At 46.7% G+C, this 22,248-nt stretch overlaps 1 protein-coding gene across 2 annotated transcripts in view; it reads left to right on the forward strand.

The window, feature by feature from the left end:
• slc1a7a (solute carrier family 1 member 7a) overlaps positions 1-22,248 on the forward strand; it is a 236,422-nt gene that overhangs the window by 182,711 nt on the left and 31,463 nt on the right. For both annotated transcript variants that reach the window (XM_055865925.1, XM_055865924.1), the window contains exons 3-4: positions 14,084-14,299; positions 20,494-20,536. In XM_055865925.1, coding sequence (XP_055721900.1) covers positions 14,084-14,299; positions 20,494-20,536 — 259 coding nt within the window. The remainder of the gene's footprint in view (positions 1-14,083; positions 14,300-20,493; positions 20,537-22,248) is intronic.

A 22,248-nucleotide genomic window follows, 5' to 3' on the forward strand; every position in this document is an offset into this window, starting at 1 on the left:
CTGTAGAGGGTTGATACAACTACTACTGTAGATGGTTGATAATACTACTACTGTAGAGGGTTGATACTACTACTACTGTAGAGGGTTGATACAACTACTACTGTAGATGGTTGATAATACTACTACTGTAGAGGGCTGATACTACTACTACTGTAGAGGGTTGACACAACTACTACTGTAGAGGGTTGATACTACTACTACTGTAGATGTTTTATACTACCACTAATCCTGCCGAGGGTTCATACTACTACTACTACTACTGTAGAGGGTTAATACTACTACTACTACTACTACTACTGTAGATGGTTATACTAATACTACTACTACTACTGTAGAGGGTTCATACTACTACTACTCCTACTACTACTACTCTAGAGGGTTGACACTACTTCTTCTACTGTAGAGGGATAATACTACTACTACTACTACTTTAGAGGGTTGATACTACTACTACTGTACAGGGTTGATAATACTACTACTGTACAGGGTTGATAATACTACAACTTTAGAGGGTTGATACTACTACTACTGATTAGGGTTGATAATACTACTACTGTACAGGGTTAATACTACTACTGCTGTTGAGGGTTGATAATACTAATACTGTACAGGGTTGATAATACTACTACTGCACAGGGTTGATAATACTACTACTATAGAGGGTTAATACTGCTAATACTGTAGTGGGTTGATACTACTACTACTGTAGAGGGTTAATACTACTAATACTGTAGAGGGTTGATACTACTAATCCTGCCAAGGGTTCATACTACTACTACTACTACTGTAGAGGGTTAATACTACTACTACTTCTACTGTAGATGGTTGATACTAATACTACTACTTCTACTGTAGAGGGTTCATACTACTACTACTACTACTACTACTACTGTAGAGGGTTGATACTACTACTACTACTGTAGAAGGTTAATACTACTTCTAAAGTAGAAGGCTGATACTACTACTACTACTGTAGAGGGTTGATACTACTACTACTACTGTAGATTGTTGATAATACTACTACTGTAGAGGGTTGATACTACTACTACAACTGTAGAGGGTTGATAATACTACTACTGTACAGGGTTGATAATACTACTACTATAGAGGGTTGATACTACTACTACTGTAGAGGGTTGATACTACTACTACTATAGAGGGTTGATACTACTACTACTGTAGAGGGTTGATACTACTACTAATGTACAGGGTTGGTACTACTACTACTACTGTAGAGTGTTGATAATACTACTACTGTACATGGTTGATACTACTACTACTATAGAGGGTTGATACTACTTCTACTGTAGAGGGTTGATACTACTACTACTGTAGAGGGTTGATAATACTACTACTGTACAGGGTTGATAATACTACTACTGTAGAGGGTTGATACTACTACTACTGTAGAGGGTTGATAATACTTCTACTGTAGGGGGTTGATACTACTACTACTACTACTACTGTAGAGGGCTGATACTACTATTAATGTAGAGGGTTGATACTACTACTACTACTACTACTGTAGAGGGCTGATACTACTACTACTGTAGACGGTTGACACTACTACTACTGTAGAGGGTTAATACTACTACTACTGTACAGGGTTGACACTACTACTACTACTGTAGAGGGTTGATACTACTACTACTGTAGAGGGTTGATACTACTACTTATACTGTAGAGGGTTGATACTACTACTACTGTAGTGGGTTGATACTACTACTACTTCTGTAGAGGGTTAATACTACTACTACTGTAAAGGGTTGATACTACTACTACTACTGTAAAGGGTTGATAGTACTACTACTACTGTAGAGGGTTGATACTACTACTACTGTAGAGCGTTGATACTACTACTACTACTACTGTACAGGGTTGATTCTACTACTACTTTAGATGGTTATATTGGAACCATTTATTCTGATTAATGTAAACAAAGTGCCAGTGCTGTGTTGATTTCCATTTAGTTTGTATGTTAGTTGTGTTAAAGTAAACATCGCCAGGGGGGGTCATTCCTTCCAACTTAAGAATACATCATTATTCCTGAGGCACTGCATCAACCAATCCCGACATTCCGACATTCCGACATGCATTCTAAAATCTACATGGTTAACTGATATGTTTATTATCATTTCTTAGAAAACATTAGGGCTCTAATTTCTATCAAAAATATATGCTCTAATTTCTAAGAAGACTCATTTTCTGACATATCTAAAACATATATATTCAGGCCTCCCGGGTGGCGCAGTGGTCTGGGGCACTGCATCGCAGCGCTAGCTGCGCCACCAGAGACTCTGGGTTCGAGCCCAGGCTCTGTCGCAACCGGCCGCGACCGGGAGGTCCGTGGGGGGACGCACAATTGGCTTAGTGTCATCCGGGTTAGGGAGGGTTTGGCCGGTAGGGATATCCTTGTCTCTTCGCGCACCAGCGACTCCTGTGGCGGGCCGGGCGCAGTGTGCGCTAACCAAGGGGGCCAGGTGCACGGTGTTTCCTCCGACACATTGGTGCGGCTGGCTTCCGGGTTGGATGCGCGCTGTGTTAAGAAGCAGTGCGGCTTGGTTGAATTGTGTTTCGGAGGACGCATGGCTTTCGACCTTCGTCTCTCCCGAGCCCATACTGGAGTTGTAGCGATGAGACAAGATAGTAATTACTAGCAATTGGATACCACGAAAATTGGTGAGAAAAGGGGGTAAAAAAACCAACAAAAAAAAACAAACATATATATTCAATTGACATATGGTGGAAAATCCACATCTGCTCTGCTTTGCTCTCAATTGTAAGAACATTGTTTTGTCAGTCAGTCAAGTATTCATGGCGATGTGATGAATCCCTCCTGCGTTGCTCTTCACTGATATGTTTCCAAGAACATAGAGGCTTTCCCGGCTCGACCTTTCCTCCCTGACACCTCTCTTATCACAGAAGGCTATTTATTTCCACGGGCTTGTCCTCTCCTGAGGATGGCTCAATCGAACATTACAATACTGTTTCATCAAGAAGGAGTTTTTGTTTTAATTTCCTGTATGTTGATGATGGATGACAGGGCTTTGCATATTATACTGTATACAATACTGATTGACAGGAAATAGCAGAGATGACAGAAATCTTCTGCTGTTGGAATCAAAACGTTATGTATCTGTGTATGTCATCAGGCCAACAGGGGTCCTATGTTAGAGGTCAAAGGGCAGACTATTACCTCGCTGACTGGGACATTTTTCTGTTGTTCTTCTCCTCCGTCAGGAGAAAGAGGTAGTGAGTAAGATAACAGCGCTTGCCTAAAAACACATCCAGCAGCATATTTGTGTTAGCCTGGTCCAAAATCTGTTGATGCTGTCTTGCCAACTTCTATGGCAATATCAGTCACAGGCGTACATTGGAGCCTCTCTGGCTCCAACTCTGTTGTATTTGACCTTGAGAAATCAACCAATGAGAATTCTGATCAGTTCTGGAGCAGACTTAACCTGGTGATGTCTGAAGCATGTCTGATGCCTCCAGGTGTAAGTAATATTGCTTTAGTTTAATAATTAACATCTAATGAATGTATTTACTTTCATTTGTCACCCATGAATGATGTTGTCTGATGACCTCTTTAGCAGTCTGTATTGTTCATTGGTGATTTTTGTTCTTCTCATTGACTTCAATGTGTATCTTTCAATTTTTTTCTGCATCCCAACACCTCTGAATAACCATAGATGCAAAATGTATTGACTTCTAATTAATGCATCCCAACACCTCTGATTAACCATAGATGGAAAATCTATTGACTTCTAATTAATGCATTTGCTTTCATTTGTGACCACATGGACAGATTGTTCACGTGTGGAAGGAGTGTCTGTCATCACCAAATGGCTCTCTTGTGTAGACTAAGATTACATTCCAAATAAAGCCCTATTCCCCTCATAGTGCACTACTTTTGACCAGGACCCATAGTGCACTATATAGGGAATTGGATGTAATTTGGTCCCCAGTCTGGATGAATCAGAGAGCCTGCCTGGCTGAATTCCAATGCTTTTGTCTGTCTTATTAGAGCTAACGGGAGCTGTATCGTGAGTGTACATGTTAATGACATCTGAGGGTTGGTTGTTCACCGGGCACAGAGAAAAGAAGAGAAGAAAACATCAACAACAGTTCTCATAAATAATAATTATACATCATTTCAGCACCCAGAACCAAATCTGTGTTAAAGGGACATCAGCATGTGAAATAGGCACATTTCTGCTGTATGTTTTGTAATAAAAATTAAAGCGGAAGATGGAGCAAGATGACATCGTCTGGAAACACTTTGACATTATCTGGTACTTTCCTTTTTCCGGTTCAGAGATAAAATCACCATAAACATCAGAAGATGTCAAAAAGTGTTTCCGATGACATCATTTGTTGTGCATCTGTCCGACCCCCAAACACAGAAATCCTCCATTTTGACATATGTTGACGTTGGGGTGCTGCTGGAGAAAATGTGTCACGAGAGACTATACATAACAGATAATATATCTCAGTGAATAAATAATCCGTCATGTAAGCAAAATAATTTATAAGGAGCCAAATATACTTCTGAATGCTTATAGCCTGTATTATAATGCCTTATAAAGGCACAATGAATGCATTGAAATGTATTGCAAATAACTAATAGTATCCTCAAAGAAAGTGCACGTTGAGTGTTGTAACAGGACAAGTACAAGCACTACATCTTTCTTTTCAATATGCTTCTGTTTTGTGCCTCCTGAACATGACCCTCCTGAGCAGAACTTCCTGTAAGTCACTCTGTACTAAAGTGCAGGTAGACCCGGTGAATTTTACCACTCCCCCCCCACTGAGGCATCTCTGGGTCATTATGGTTTAGTAATGTGTGTTATTATAAAGTAACGTGTGTTACAAGATTCTCTGGTCTGATGAAGCCAAGATTGAACTCTTTGGCCTTAATGCCAAGCGTCACGTTTGGAGGAAACCTGGCACCATCCCTACTGTGAAACTTGTGGGGATGTTTTTAAGAGGCAGGGAGACTAGTCAGGATCGAGGGAAAGATGAAAGGAGCAAAGTATAGTGATCCTAGCTGAAAACCTGCTTCAGAGCACTCAGGACCACAGGCTGGGGGTGAAGGTTCAGCTTCCAACAGGACAACGACCCTAACCACACAGCCAAGACAACACAGGAGTGGCCCAGCCAGAGCCCGGACTTTAACCCGATCTAACATATCTGGAGAGACCTGATAATATCTGTGCAGCAATGCTCCCCATCCAACCTGACAGAGCTTGAGGGGATCTGCAAAGAAGAATGGGAGAAACTCCCCAAATACACGTGTGCCAAACTTGTAGCGTCATACCCAAGAAGACTCGAGGCTGTAATCGCTGCTAAAGGTGCTTCAAGAAAGTACTGAGTGAAGGGTCTGAAAACTTATGTAAATATTATATTTCATTCACTGCCTCCTGTGCCCATCTTCTGCTGTGCCCCCATCCTCCCCCTAGCCACAGTGAACACCAGTCTTTGATCTAGCTGGTAAGAGGAACGCCTCCTGTCTTTGAACTGGCTGGTAAGAGGAACGCCTCCTGTCTGGTAAGAGGAACGCCTCCTGTCTTTGATCTGGCAGGTAAGAGGAACGCTTCCTGTCTTTGATCTGGCTGGTAAGAGGAACGCCTCCTGTCTTTGAACTGGCTGGTAAGAGGAACACCTCCTGTCTTTGAACTGGCTGGTAAGAGGAACGCCTCCTGTCTTTGAACTGGCTGGTAAGAGGAACACCTCCTGTCTTTGAACTGGCTGGTAAGAGGAACACCTCCTGTCTTTGAACTGGCTGGTAAGAGGAACGCCTCCTGTCTTTGAACTGGCTGGTAAGAGGAACGCCTCCTGTCTTTGAACTGGCTGGTAAGAGGAACGCCTCCTGTCTTTGAACTGGCTGGTAAGAGGAACGCCTCCTGTCTTTGATCTGGCTGGTAAGAGGAACGCCTCCTGTCTTTGAACTAGCTGGTAAGAGGAACGCCTCCTGTCTTTGATCTGGCTGGTAAGAGGAACACCTCCTGTCTTTGATCTAGCTGGTAAGAGGAACGCCTCCTGTCTTTGATCTGGCTGGTAAGAGGAACGCCTCCTGTCTTTGAACTGGCTGGTAAGAGGAACGCCTCCTGTCTTTGATCTGGCTGGTAAGAGGAACGCCTCCTGTCTTTGAACTAGCTGGTAAGAGGAACGCCTCCTGTCTTTGAACTGGCTGGTAAGAGGAACGCCTCCTGTCTTTGAACTAGCTGGTAAGAGGAACACCTCCTGTCTTTGATCTGGCTGGTAAGAGGAACGCCTCCTGTCTTTGAACTAGCTGGTAAGAGGAACGCCTCCTGTCTTTGATGTGGCTGGTAAGAGGAACGCCTCCTGTCTTTGATCTAGCTGGTAAGAGGAACGCCTCCTGTCTTTGATCTGGCTGGTAAGAGGAACGCCTCCTGTCTTTGAACTAGCTGGTAAGAGGAACGCCTCCTGTCTTTGATGTGGCTGGTAAGAGGAACGCCTCCTGTCTTTGATCTAGCTGGTAAGAGGAACGCCTCCTGTCTTTGAACTAGCTGGTAAGAGGAACGCCTCCTGTCTTTGATCTGGCTGGTAAGAGGAACGCCTCCTGTCTGGTAAGAGGAACACCTCCTGTCTTTGATCTGGCTGGTAAGAGGAACGCCTCCTGTCTGGTAAGAGGAACGCCTCCTGTCTTTGATCTGGCTGGTAAGAGGAACGCCTCCTGTCTTTGAACTGGCTGGTAAGAGGAACGCCTCCTGTCTTTGATCTGGCTGGTAAGAGGAACGCCTCCTGTCTTTGATCTGGCTGGTAAGAGGAACGCCTCCTGTCTTTGAACTGGCTGGTAAGAGGAACGCCTCCTGTCTTTGATCTGGCTGGTAAGAGGAACGCCTCCTGTCTTTGATCTGGCTGGTAAGAGGAACGCCTCCTGTCTTTGAACTGGCTGGTAAGAGGAACGCCTCCTGTCTTTGAACTGTCTGGTAAGAGGAACGCCTCCTGTCTTTGATCTGGCTGGTAAGAGGTACGCCTCCTGTCTTTGATCTGGCTGGTAAGAGGAACGCCTCCTGTCTTTGATCTGGCTGGTAAGAGGAACGCCTCCTGTCTGGTAAGAGGAACACCTCCTGTCTTTGATCTGGCTGGTAAGAGGAACGCCTCCTGTCTTTGATCTGGCTGGTAAGAGGAACGCCTCATGTCTTTGATCTGGCTGGTAAGAGGAACGCCTCCTGTCTGGTAAGAGGAACGCCTCCTGTCTTTGAACTGGCTGGTAAGAGGAACGCCTCCTGTCTTTGAACTGGCTGGTAAGAGGAACGCCTCCTGTCTGGTAAGAGGAACGCCTCCTGTCTTTGAACTGGCTGGTAAGAGGAACGCCTCCTGTCTTTGATCTGGCTGGTAAGAGGAACGCCTCCTGTCTTTGAACTGGCTGGTAAGAGGAGCGCCTCCTGTCTTTGAACTGGCTGGTAAGAGGAACGCCTCCTGTCTTTGAACTGGCTGGTAAGAGGAACGCCTCCTGTCTTTGATCTGGCTGGTAAGAGGAACGCCTCCTGTCTGGTAAGAGGAACACCTCCTGTCTTTGAACTGGCTGGTAAGAGGAACGCCTCCTGTCTTTGAACTGGCTGGTAAGAGGAACGCCTCCTGTCTTTGAACTGGCTGGTAAGAGGAACGCCTCCTGTCTTTGAACTGGCTGGTAAGAGGAACACCTCCTGTCTTTGATCTAGCTGGTAAGAGGAACGCCTCCTGTCTTTGAACTGGCTGGTAAGAGGAACGCCTCCTGTCTTTGAACTGGCTGGTAAGAGGAACGCCTCCTGTCTTTGATCTGGCTGGTAAGAGGAACGCCTCCTGTCTGGTAAGAGGAACACCTCCTGTCTTTGAACTGGCTGGTAAGAGGAACGCCTCCTGTCTTTGAACTGGCTGGTAAGAGGAACGCCTCCTGTCTTTGAACTGGCTGGTAAGAGGAACGCCTCCTGTCTTTGAACTGGCTGGTAAGAGGAACACCTCCTGTCTTTGATCTAGCTGGTAAGAGGAACGCCTCCTGTCTTTGAACTGGCTGGTAAGAGGAACTCCTCCTGTCTTTGATCTGGCTGGTAAGAGGAACGCCTCCTGTCTTTGAACTGGCTGGTAAGAGGAACGCCTCCTGTCTTTGATCTAGCTGGTAAGAGTTATTGGGAAGATCAAGGACAATAATTATTCCAGAAAGCTATTTCAGCCTCGGCACGGTTTCCACCCTCAGCAGGGCAGGACGGTTCACTGCACATATGTCCCAAATGGCACCTTATTCCCCTTTCCCATACGGGCCCTGTTCAAAAGTTGTGCGCTATTTAGAGAATGGGGTGCCATTTGGAACGCAGATTGGATAGGTTGGAGTCACAGCACGAAATAGCAAAGAGAACATTCAGTGACCACTTCAACCCGCTGGCCAAACAACACAGGATTCAACTTTGGGCGGTTAGTGACACATCTTGTCTTCATCCCAAATGGCACCCTATTCCCTATATAGTGCACTACTTTTGACCAGGGCCCATGGGGCTATGCTCAAAAGAACTGCACTTTGTAGGGAATAGGGTGCCATTTGGGATGCATCCCTTGTCTGTCCAGCTCTGGGTGATCATAGAGACAGATCGATGTCTCCTCCATTTCCACTTCAGCATAAATGCTCTCTGGTACTAAATGTCATTAAATCTGCTTCAAGTGTTCCCATAAATACAGTGTGTTTTCTCAGCTTTTTTGTTACATAAAGGTTAATAATGATTATTTGCGACGTCGCATAGTCTCAGCCTCAGTACTTTAGTACCAGTACAAAAATACATTTGGAAAGACTGGGGAAGGCTACATGAATCAAATTAAATCTGAATGACAATCTTACTGCGATAGACTGGGGACAAGATGGCACCGACACAGATGGTCACCTCGCTTCGAGTTCTTAGGAAACTATGCAGTATTTTGTTTTTCTATGTACTATTTCTTACATTGTTACCCCAGGAAATCGTAAGTCTTATTACATACAGCTGGGAAGAAATATTGGATATCAGAGCAATGTCAACTCACCAACATTACGACCAGGAATACAACTTTCCCGAAGCGGATACTCTGTTTGGACCACCACCCAGGACAATGGATCTGATACCAGTAGGTACCAAGACAACGGCGCCGCAGAAGGGGCAGACGGATCAGCCTCCTGTTCAGGCTCTGTAGACGTGCAGACGAGTATACTACTCACCAATGTCCAGTCTCTTGACAAAGTAGACTAAATTCGAGCAAGGGTTTGATGTCTGCCTTCCAGAGGGACATCAGAGATTGTAACATCCTCTGTTTCACGGAAACATGGCTCTCTCGGGATATGTTGTCGGAATCGGTTCAGCCACCGGGCTTCTCCATGCATCACGCCGACAGAGATACACACCTCTCTGGGAAGAGGAAGGATGGGGGTGTATGCTTCATGATTAACGACTCATGGTGTAATCATAACAACATAAAGGAACTCAAGTCCTTCTGCTCACCCGACCTAAAATTCCTTACAATCAAATGCCGGCCATATTACCTCCCAAGAGAATTCTCGTCAGTTATCGTCACAGCTGTGTACACTCCCCCTTAAGCAGACACCACGACAGCCCTCATAGCTGATCAAGATGACTACCGCCCCGTAGTACTCACTTCTGTCATCATGAAGTGCTTTGAGAGACTAGTCAAGGATAATTTCACCTGCATCTTACCGGCCACCCTAGACCCACTCAGGAGGCTGAAGAAATGTGGCTTGTCACCCAAAACCCTGACAAACCTTTACAGATGCACAATCGAGTGCATCCTGTCGGGCTGTATCACAGCCTGGTACGGCAACTGCACCACCCGAGCCAAAAAGATCATCAAGGACAACAACCACCCGAGCCACGGCCTGTTCACCCCGCTATCATCCAGAAGGTGAGGTCAGTACAGGTGCATCAAAGCTGGGACAGAGAGACTGAAAAACAGCTTCCATCTCAAGGCCATCAGACTGCTAAACAGCCATCACTAACTCAGAGAGGCTGCTGCCTACATTGAGACCCAATCACTGGCCACTTTAAATAATGCCCCTTTAAATAATGTCACTTTAATAATGTTTACATATCTTACATTACTCATATCATATGTATATACTGTATTTTATACCGTCTAGTTGCATCTCGTCTATGCTGCTCGGCCATCACTCATCCATATATTTATATGTACATATTCTCATTCACCCCTTTAGATTTGTTTGTACTAGATAGTTGTTGGGAATTGTTAGATTACTTGTTAAATATTACTGTACTGTAGTAACTAGAAGCACAAGCATTTCACTACACTCGCATTAACATCTGCTAACCATGTGTATGTGACCAGTTCAATTTGATTTGAAGGCTATGTGAATCAAATGAAATCTGGATGACCGTCTTACTGCGATAGACTGGGGAAGGCTACATGAAACAAATGGAATCTGAATGACCATTTTACTGCGATAGACTGGGGAAGGCTACATGAATCAAATGGAATCTGAATGACCGTCTTACTGCGATAGACTGGGGAAGGCTACATGAATCAAATGGAATCTTAATCTGAATGACCGTCTTACTGCGATAGACTGGGGAAGGCTACATGAATCAAATGGAATCTTAATCTGAATGACCATCTTACTGCAATAGACTGGGGAAGGCTACATGAATCAAATGGAATCTTAATCTGAATGACCGTCTTACTGCGATAGACTGGGGAAGGCTACATGAATCAAATTAAATCTGAATCACCATCTTACTGCGATAGACTGGGGAAGGCTACATGAATCAAATGGAATCTGAATCTGAATGACCATCTTACTGCGATAGACTGGGGAAGGCTACATGAAACAAATGGAATCTGAATGACCATCTTACTGCAATAGACTAGGGAAGGCGACATGAATCAAATGGAATCTTAATCTGAATGACCATCTTACTGCGATAGACTGGGGAAGGCTACATGAATCAAATGAAATCTGAATGACCATCTTACTGCGATAGACTGGGGAAGGCTACATGAATCAAATGGAATCTGAATGACCATCTTACTGCGATAAACCTAAAATCCTATCTAAATAGTCTCTGTCGTTTTCCTGAACTTGTTCTGACTTTTCTTGACATGTTTTAACAGCAACCCTTTTTCTCTGGTTGTTTTGGGGGCAGATTCATGTTATGTGTGAAAGGACAGAAGGAGAGGAGAGAAGGAGAGGAGGAGCAGAGAGAAGGAGAGGAGGAGCAGAGGAGGGGAGTAGAGGAGGGGAGGAGGAGAGGAGAGGGGGGGAGGGGAGGAGAGGAGAGGAGAGGAGAGGAGAGGAGAGGAGAGGAGAGGAGAGGAGAGGAGGAGAAGAAAAGGTAGCAGAGGAGGGGAGTAGAGGAGGGGAGAGGATAGGAGGACAGGAGAGGAGGAGAGGAGGAGAGGAGGAGAAGAGAGGAGGAGGAGAAGAGAGGAGGAGGAGAGGAAAGGGGAACAGAGGAGGAGAGAGGAGAGGAGGAGGGGAGTAAGCAACGTTTAATTCACCACTGCTCTGCTCTAACTGTCCACCCGGCTGCTCTGATGGGGGATATCTGGAGACAGTCACGCACAGCTCAGAAACATCTGTGGCCTTTCCTTATGTAAAAGGCTTCTTTCTCTGTCTCTCTGGTTTAGTAACAGGTTGCTTGAGGATAATGACAGACTGACTTCAAGAATCTGACATTTTCTTTCAATGACCTCTGACATCATGTTTTGTAATGATTGTTGCTGTTTGACTTATTGTTGGCAGAAGCTCCCTGAGAAACCCTGGTTGTTGTCATTTGATCAAAGATGGAGAAACTGGCTGCTGGTTGAGCAAAATTATGTTGGATTTATGATGATTCATGATGATTTATGATGATTCATGATGATTTATGATAATTTATGATGATTTATGATGATTTATTGATGATTCATGAGGATTTGTGATGATTCATGATGATGTTTCAACCAGCCAATGAAAGTGGTTCTAATATATATGTCTAATAACTCTGACTAAGATGGACTTTGCTCACGGTTGGTTGGTTTGAGAAGTGGGAACCACCTTGTGGTGTCCTGCAGGTGCTGGGGTCACAGCTCGGACAAAGCAGTATTAACCAGGGTTAATCAGGGTTTTAAAAAATATAGATATTTTACCTTTATTTATACAGGCTTTTTCTCATTGAGATAATATCTCTTTTCCAAGAGAGACCTGGTCCAATAGCAGCATGGGGAACAACGTTTCAGACAAAACAACTTACATACACTAACACAACATTAAACAAAACTATAAACACACATACAGTACAACAAATACATATTACATTAAAAACACAAACATCTTGACTAAAAACAGCTGGCCTAAAAACAATTACACTCTTCTATGATATATACATTGGTTACGTCCCTATCCTGCCCTCTATCCTCCGTACCTACTGGGAAAGAACTGTAAGCCTCCCTCCATCTTGTTATTCCCAGTCTTTATACCCAGTTGTTCCAACCAACTCCTACACACACTATCTATCACAGTATCTCTCACACCATCTCTCACACTATCTCTCACACTATCTCTCACACTATCTATCTCACACTATCTATCTCACTATCTACCAAACCATCTCTCACACTATCTACCACAACATCTATCACACTATCTACCACACCATCTATCACACTATCTATCTCACTATATACCACACTATCTCTCACACTATCTCTCACACCATCTATCACACTATCTACCACACCATCTATCACACTATCTATCTCACTATCTACCACACTATCTCTCACACTATCTCTCTCACTATCTACCACACTATCTATCACACTATCTATCTCACTATCTACCACACTATCTACCACACTATCTACCACACTATCTCTCACACTATCTACCACACTATCTACCACACAATCTACCACACTATCTCTCACACTATCTACCACACTATCTACCACACTATCTATCACACTATCTATCACACTATCTACCACACTATCTCTCACACTATCTCTCACACTATCTATCACGCTATCTATCACACTATCTATCACACGATCTATCACACTATCTATCTCACTATCTATCACACTATCTACCACACTATCTCTCACACTATCTCTCACACTATCTATCACACTATCTATCACATTATCTATCACATTATCTATCTCACTATCTACCACACTATCTACCACACTATCTATCACACTATCTCTCACACGATCTACCACACTATCTATCACACTATCTACCACACTATCTATCTCACTATCTACCACACTATCTCTCACACTATCTATCCCACTATCTACCACACTATCTCTCACACTATCTACCACACTATCTCTCACACTATCTACCACACTATCTATCACACTATCTACCACACTATCTATCACACTATCTACCACACTATCTCTCACACTATCTCACTGAGAGTAGCAGACCTGGATTTAAATCATTTCAAATACTTTATCTGTGCTTGATTGAGCTTGTCTGCCCTACTGGACCAATAGAATAGTGTCAGAACTGAACGTTTTATTGCTTTCTGTGTATATTTGATGTGTGTGCCAATTACATTTTCCCGGGAAAGTTAGTGGGCCGAAATGTAGGCTCTTAACTGAAACCAAACCTTTTCTGAAATCCCCATGGCTGAAGCTCTCAAAGAAGCTTTCAAATGAAACATTATTTAAAAAGTGCATTTAACATGAATGTCGCTATGCACTATAAAGAAGAGAACAGCAGGTAACTAACCATTTCAACAACCTTTACCACTGAGTTCTCTCTTTCCTGACCCGTTCTGTTTCGACCCATCTCTCTCTCTTTCATCTCGCTGTCTACAGTTTTATTATGACCATTCTGTTTGTTTCTCTGATTCTGTCTGGGATTACCAGTCTGGCTCCTTCCTCCTAACCATTCTGTTCTTCTCTTATTCTGTCTGGGATTACCAGTCTGGCTCCTTCCTCCTAACCATTCTGTTCTTCTCTTATTCTGTCTGGGATTACCAGTCTGGTTCCTTCCTCCTAACCATTATGTTCTTCTCTGATTCTGTCTGGGATTACCAGTCTGGTTCCTTCCTCCTAACCATTCGGTTCTTCTCTCTAGTTTGATGTCAGGGCTGGCAGCCCTGGATGCCAAGTGTTCCAGCCGACTCGGCATCATGACCGTCTCCTACTACCTGTGGACCACCTTCGTGGCGGTGGTGGTGGGCATCCTCATGGTTACCATCATCCACCCAGGTGGCGCCGCCCAGAAGGAGGACAACGAGGACAGCGGCAAGCCAATCATGAGCTCCGCTGATGCCCTGCTTGATCTGATTCGGTAAGAGACAGGATGAAGATAATTAGATTTACCTTTGACCTTTGTTGTTGTGTCCAATGTAATTGAATTGTTTTAAAGTCAGCCTACATTGAAGGTTCAAGGGTTTTTATTATTTACGTTTACAATAAACACAACATTTGTTTACTCAATACATATTCAAACAGCAATATGACTTTATCACTTTTTCTTCAAGCCTCTGTACTCTACTAATGTTGACATTTGAATGGCTTTGCTGCTCAATCAATCAAGTGTTGATTTTTTTAATGAAAGCAACATTTTGTTTACAAGTGCCTTACACATTAACCTGGCTACTGCAGATTCATAAGACTCCCAACAAGAGACCTTTGTGTTTCAGGCAGGCTTGAGAAAAATATTTTTTGGGACGAGACCGTGTGTGTGTCTGCCTGCATGCGAGTGAGATTGTAACAGGAAGCTAACGGGCCTTCCTGCTCTTAGCTTCATCTCATCTCTTAACAACAACAACAACCCTCATAATAACCATTGTGCGTTCCAAATTGCACTCTATAGTGCACTATGGGGCCTGGTCAAGAGTAGTGCACTATAAAGGGAATAGGGTGTCATTTGGGATGCTATCTACGTAGCAAATAACCATGGCCCTCAACATACCTTAATGCTTTATTAAAAGGGTCTCTCTTGGTTGCTCTGCCATCCAAGGCCACCGCGTCAACACTCCAGCTAATGGATCACTATCATGGTTTATAATCTTGTCACTTCAACCCACTCATGTATAATCATTATAAACAACACATAATGTCTCTGAGGGTAAATGCTTCGATACAATATAGGTGTCCAAGAGGGTGGAGGGGTAGAAGGGTGAGGGATGGAGGGGTGGAGGGTATGGGGGGGTGGAGGGGTGGAGGGGATGGTGGAGGTTGGGGGGATGGAGGGGATGGGGGGTGGAGGGGATGGGGGGATGAGGGATGGAGGGGTGGAGGGGATGGAGGTTTGGAGGGGTGGAGGGGATGGAGGGTTGGAGGGGTGGATGGGAGGGAGGGGATGGAGGGGTGGAGGGGTGGAGGGGATGGAGGGGTGGAGGGTGGAGGGGATGGAGGGGTGGAGGGGTGGAGGGGATGGAGGGGATGGGGATGGAGGGGTGGAGGGGATGGGGATGGAGGGGATGGGGATGGAGGGGTGGAGGGGATGGGGATGGAGGGGATGGGGATGGAGGGGTGGAGGGGATGGGGATGGAGGGGATGGGGATGGAGGGGTGGAGGGGATGGGGATGGAGGGGTGGAGGGGATGGGGATGGAGGGGTGGAGGGGATGGGGATGGAGGGGTGGAGGGGATGGGGATGGAGGGGTGGAGGGTGGAGGGGATGGAGGTGTGGAGGGGATGGAGGGGTGGAGGGGATGGGAATGGAGGGGTGGAGGGTGGAGGGGATGGGGATGGAGGGGTGGAGGGGATGGAGGGGATGGGGATGGAGGGGTGGAGGGGATGGGGATGGAGGGTGGAGGGGATGGAGGGTGGAGGGGATGGGGATGGAGGGGTGGAGGGTGGAGGGGATGGGGATGGAGGGTGGAGGGGATGGGGATGGAGGGGTGGAGGGTGGAGGGGATGGGGATGGAGGGGTGGAGGGGATGGGGATGGAGGGGTGGAGGGTGGAGGGGATGGGGATGGAGGGGTGGAGGGGATGGGGATGGAGGGGTGGAGGGGATGGAGGGGTGGAGGGGATGGAAGGGTGGAGGGGATGGAGGGTGGAGGGGATGGAGGGTGGAGGGGATGGGGATGGAGGGGTGGAGGGGATGGGGATGGAGGGGTGGAGGGTGGAGGGGATGGGGATGGAGGGGTGGAGGGGATGGGGATGGAGGGTGGAGGGGATGGGGATGGAGGGGTGGAGGGTGGAGGGGATGGGGATGGAGGGGTGGAGGGGATGGGGATGGAGGGGTGGAGGGTGGAGGGGATGGAGGGTGGAGGGGATGGAGGGGTGGAGGGGATGGGGATGGAGGGGTGGAGGGTGGAGGGGATGGGGATGGAGGGGTGGAGGGGATGGGGATGGAGGGGTGGAGGGTGGAGGGGATGGGGATGGAGGGGTGGAGGGGATGGGGATGGAGGGGTGGAGGGTGGAGGGGATGGGGATGGAGGGGTGGAGGGGATGGGGATGGAGGGGTGGAGGGTGGAGGGGATGGGGATGGAGGGGTGGAGGGTGGAGGGGATGGGGATGGAGGGGTGGAGGGGATGGGGATGGAGGGGTGGAGGGTGGAGGGGATGGGGATGGAGGGTGGAGGGGATGGGGATGGAGGGGTGGAGGGGATGGGGATGGAGGGGTGGAGGGTGGAGGGGATGGGGATGGAGGGGTGGAGGGTGGAGGGGATGGGGATGGAGGGGGGGAGGGGTGGAGGGTGGAGGGGATGGGGATGGAGGGGTGGAGGGGATGGGGATGGAGGGGTGGAGGGTGGAGGGGATGGGGGTGGAGGGGATGGGGATGGAGGGGTGGAGGGGATGGGGATGGAGGGGTGGAGGGTGGAGGGGATGGGGATGGAGGGGTGGAGGGTGGAGGGGATGGGGATGGAGGGGTGGAGGGGATGGGGATGGAGGGGTGGAGGGTGGAGGGGATGGGGATGGAGGGTGGAGGGGATGTGGATGGAGGGGTGGAGGGTGGAGGGGATGGGGATGGAGGGGTGGAGGGGGGTCGACAGATACTGAGATGTGATAGTCTGGCGTCCCTCTGTGACCCACTGAGAAAACCGTCCACGGGGGATGCACAACATGACCGCACACGGCACACCTCCCCAAACTTCCCAACCTACACATCCCGTGTACGTGTCCTCTATTCATTTGAATGTGTTGACAGTTGGAGAAATTGCTTGAGCTGTGCTGAGAATTCCAAAAATATCAATACCAATGGTCCAATATTGTAGAACACCGCTGTATGCTTTGGACTCAGACACAGAAACAGGCTGGACAGGTTCAGAGCCCCAGAGCCACATGGTGTGTATCACCAACACTGTTACGAGCACCAAGTCACCCATCACAGACCCATGGCCCTACACAACAGACCCATGGCCCTACACATCTCCCAGTCACAGATCTCTGGTCCTTACCTACACAACAGACCCATGGCCCTACACATCTCCCAGTCACAGATCTCTGGTCCTTACCTACACAATAGACCCATGGCCCTACACAGCTCCCAGTCACAGATCTCTGGTCCTTACCTACACAACAGACCCATGGCCCTACACAGCTCCCAGTCACAGATCTCTGGTCCTTACCTACACAACAGATCCATGGCCCTAGACAGCTCCCAGTCACAGATCTATGGTCCTTACCTACACAACAGACCCATGGCCCTACACAGCTCCTAGTCACAGATCTCTGGTCCTTACCTACACAACAGACCCATGGCCCTACACAGCTCCCAGTCACAGATCTATGGTCCGTACCTACACAACAGACCCATGGCCCTACACATCTCCCAGTCACAGATCTCTGGTCCGTACCTACACAACAGACCCATGGCCCTACACAGCTCCCAGTCACAGATCTCTGGTCCGTACCTACACAACAGACCCATGGCCCTACACAACAAGGCTATGGCCCTACACAACAGACCCATGGCCCTACACAGCTCCCAGTCACAGATCTCTGGTCCTTACCTACACAATAGACCCATGGCCCTACACAGCTTCCAGTCACAGATCTCTGGTCCTTACCTACACAACAGACCCATGGCCCTACACAGCTCCCAGTCACAGATCTCTGGTCCTTACCTACACAACAGACCCATGGCCCTAGACAGCTCCCAGTCACAGATCTCTGGTCCTTACCTACACAACAGACCCATGGCCCTACACAGCTCCCAGTCACAGATCTCTGGTCCGTACCTACATAACAGACCCATGGCCCTACACATCTCCCAGTCACAGATCTCTGGTCCTTACCTACACAACAGGGATCTCATGTGAGAGACAGCAAAGGCAATCACTACTACTGAGGACAGACTTTCACCGTATTTTATTCATGACTGATTGTTACTTTTAAATGACACCATGCTTTTGAGTTGGCAGAGGTGGTGTTCATTCAGTTGTAGACAGTATATAGCACAGTATGTAGCACCTACCCTCTCATATGCTGTTCTCCATCCGGAAACTGAGGCAGACAGGGTAACAGTCATCTAATTTATACGGGGAAGAAATGTTTTTAACACAACTTGACTGTTGATAGATAGATGTGATAGATGTGATGTGGGGGAAACAGTATTTTGCCACCGTGCCATTTTGAGCAACATGGAAGGACCTCATGTATCTAGCTAGACAGGCAGCTATGGTATATGAGGCCAGACTGATGGGATCATGTCTGTCTGTCTGTCTGTCTGTCTGTCTGTCTGTCTGTCTGTCTGTCTGTCTGTCTGTCTGTCTGTCTGTTATCTACCTAGACAGAGTAATATGGTATATGAGGCCAGACTGAGGGATCACGTCTGTCTGTCTGTCAGGATGAACCCTAAGACTCTTTTAGAGACTTCCTTCCTTCACCTATCCTGCCAGTGGATGCGTGTGTGTGTGTGTGTGTGTGTGTGTGTGTGTGTGTGTGTGTGTGTGTGTGTGTGTGTGTGTGTGTGTGTGTGTGTGTGTGTGTGTGTGTGTGTGTGTTTGTGTGTGTTTCTGTTTGTCTGTGCTTATGTTCAAGCCTTTGTGTGTTTGTATATATGTGTGTGTGTGTGTGTGTGTGTGTGTGTGTGTGTGTGTGTGTGTGTGTGTGTGTGTGTGTGTGTGTGTGTGTGTGTGTGTGTGTGTGTGTGTGTGTGTGTGTGTGTGTGTGTGTGTTTAACGTTGTGTGTATGAAAGTGTGTGATGTAATTAGGTTTAATTAGTGACATTGAGGTCAGGGTTTAGTTCTGATCCCTAGCAGATAAGACCGTTTTAAAACATCAACTAAGACTCCTGTTGGAACTAGCAGATAAGACCCTTTTAAAACAGCAACTAAGACTCCTGTTGGAACTAGCAGATAAGACTCTTTTATAACAGCAACTAAGACTCCTGTTGGAACTAGCAGATAAGACTCTTTTAAAACAGCAACTAAGACTCCCATTGCAACCATCAGATAAGACCCTTTTAAAACAGCAACTAAGACTCCTGTTGGAACTAGCAGATAAAACCCTTTTAAAACAGCAACTAAGACTCCCATTGCAACTAGCAGATAAGACCCTTTTAAAACAGCAACTAAGACTCCTGTTGGAACTAGCAGATAAGACCCTTTTAAAAACAGCAACTAAGACTCCCATTGCAACCATCAGATAAGACCCTTTTGAAACAGCAACTAAGACTCCTGTTGGAACTAGCAGATAAGACCCTTTCAAAACAGCAACTAAGACTCCCATTGCAACCATCAGATAAGACCCTTTTAAAACAGCAACTAAGACTCCTGTTGGAACTAGCAGATAAGACCCTTTTAAAACAGCAACTAAGACTCCCATTGGAACTAGCAGATAAGACTCTTTTAAAAACAGCAACTAAGACTCCCATTGCAACTAGCAGATAAGACCCTTTTAAAACAGCAACTAAGACTCCTGTTGGAACTAGCAGATAAGACCCTTTTAAAACAGCAACTAAGACTCCCATTGGAACTAGCAGATAAGACTCTTTTATAACAGCAACTAAGACTCCTGTTGGAACTAGCAGATAAGACCCTTTTAAAAACAGCAACTAAGACTCCCATTGCAACCATCAGATAAGACCCTTTTAAAACAGCAACTAAGACTCCTGTTGGAACTAGCAGTTAAGACTCGTGGCGTGGGGCTGCTGGGCCGATACGGTTGGCTAGCTGTTCTTCCCCACCTGTCGCCCAGGAAGGAGTGACTTTGCGTGGCCGCCTGCTTGTTCCTCCTGATCTCCCTCCCTCCCTTACTCTTCTCCTCTCCTCTCATCTTCCAGAGTAACTGAGTACCATACGTCAGACAGTCCTGGCCAATGAGGGCCTAGTGTGGCTAGAGTGTCTTTACCAATGAGACCCTAGCATGGCTAGAGAGCACAACATTGGCTCTGATGAGATAAAATTAGTTTTTGGATGGCTGGCTGCACAGAACCTGTCTGAGACCCTGTCCATTGCCCGAGGTGTAATCAGAGAGGCATTGTCTAGTCTGATACAGTAACTGTGAATCATGCTTTTCTAGTTCATTTCTGAAACCTGTCAGCTGGCTCTAGAGTTGAACACTTTCCTATATTCTTCCCTTCCAGCAACATGTTCCCAGCCAACTTGGTCCAGGCAACTTTCCAACAGGTAAGCAGTAGGACATTATCATGTAAATTGGAAATGTTTTTCCGTTTCTGAAGAGTCTAAGGAGGAGTGGTGAGGCACAACATGTTATAATAGAAGGATATGAATGAGATAATGAGATCATTTTCATCGAAGTCTGTGGATGTTTGACAAACCAATTCACCCAACGTTTGGGTGACAGTTAGTGACAGGAATGAATTCAATTCAGATTCTTTAACAAATTTCAACTCTCTGTTTCACTCTAGAAGAAAAAGAAACGCACACCTATTTAGGCGAGGTGCTGGCTAGCGGAGTAGAAAACGTAAAAATAAAGGAGAGCCGCACACTCTAGGAGCTCAGATGCAAAAATATTTAATTTACCAACGTTTCGACAGGCAAGCTGTCTTCATCAGGGTACAATCACAGACACTGCGGGATGACTCGTTTATATATAGTGTCAAGACACACAGGTGTCTGTAATCATGGCCAAGAGTGGCCTAATATTGTTACGATAATCCTCCTCCTCTTCATCAGAAGAGGAGGAGCAGGGATTGAACCAAGGTGCAGCGCGTTGAAATGACATGAGGAATTTATTTAACAAGACAAAACGAACTATACTTGAAAATGATACAAAATAACAAAACGAAAGTAGACAGTCCTGAACGACGAACTTACATACAACGTGAAGAACGAAATGAACAGGAACAGACTACATGAAACGAACAAACCGTATACAGTCCCGTATGGTGCAAACATTGACACGGACACAGGAGACAACCACCCACAACGAACACTGTGAAAACACCTACCTAAATATGACTCTTAATTAGAGGAACGCCAAACACCTGCCTCTAATTAAGAGCCATACCAGGCAACCCATAAACCAACATAGAAACAGAAAACATAGAATGCCCACCCAACCTCACGTCCTGACCAACTAACACACAAAACTAACATAAATAGGTCAGGAACGTGACAGTACCCCCCCCACAAGGTGCGAACTCCGGACGCACCAGCACAAAGTCTAGGGGAGGGTCTGGGTGGGCATCTAACCACGGTGGTGGCTCAGGCTCCGGGCGCGGTTCCCACCCCACCATAATCCATCCTAACTTCCTCCCACAAAGAATGTCCACCCTCTTTCTTCCCCCACACAATTCTCTTAATAATATATTAAATAAGGATAACACCAGGACAGAGAGATAAATCAAGATAGAGGGATAGATAAGACTATAGAGATAGATGAAGATAGAGAGGGAGATTAGGATAGAGGGGCAACTCCGGACTGAAAGGCAGCTCCGGACAGAGAGACAGCTCTGGACTGATGGGCAGTTCTGGGTATCCAGCCTTTTCCGGCTGAAGGGCAGCTCATGGCTGACTGACGACTCTCGATGCTCATGGCTGGCTGACGGCTCTCGACGCTCATGGCAGGCTGACAGCTCTCGACGCTCATGGCAGGCTGACGGCTCTCGACGCTCATGGCAGGCTGACGGCTCTCGACGCTCATGGCAGGCTGACGGCTCTCGACGCTCATGGCAGGCTGACGGCTCTCGACGCTCATGGCAGGCTGACGGCTCTCGACGCTCATGGCAGGCTGACGGCTCTCGACGCTCATGGCAGGCTGACGGCTCACGACGCTCATGGCGCTCTGACGGCTCTGGCTGCTCATGGCTCTCTGACGGCTCTGGCTGCTCATGGCTCACTGACGGCTCTGGCTGCTCATGGCTCTTTGACGGCTC

The sequence above is a fragment of the Salvelinus fontinalis genome, chromosome 17 (assembly GCF_029448725.1).
Source record: "Salvelinus fontinalis isolate EN_2023a chromosome 17, ASM2944872v1, whole genome shotgun sequence".
Taxonomy (NCBI): Eukaryota; Metazoa; Chordata; class Actinopteri; order Salmoniformes; family Salmonidae; genus Salvelinus; species Salvelinus fontinalis.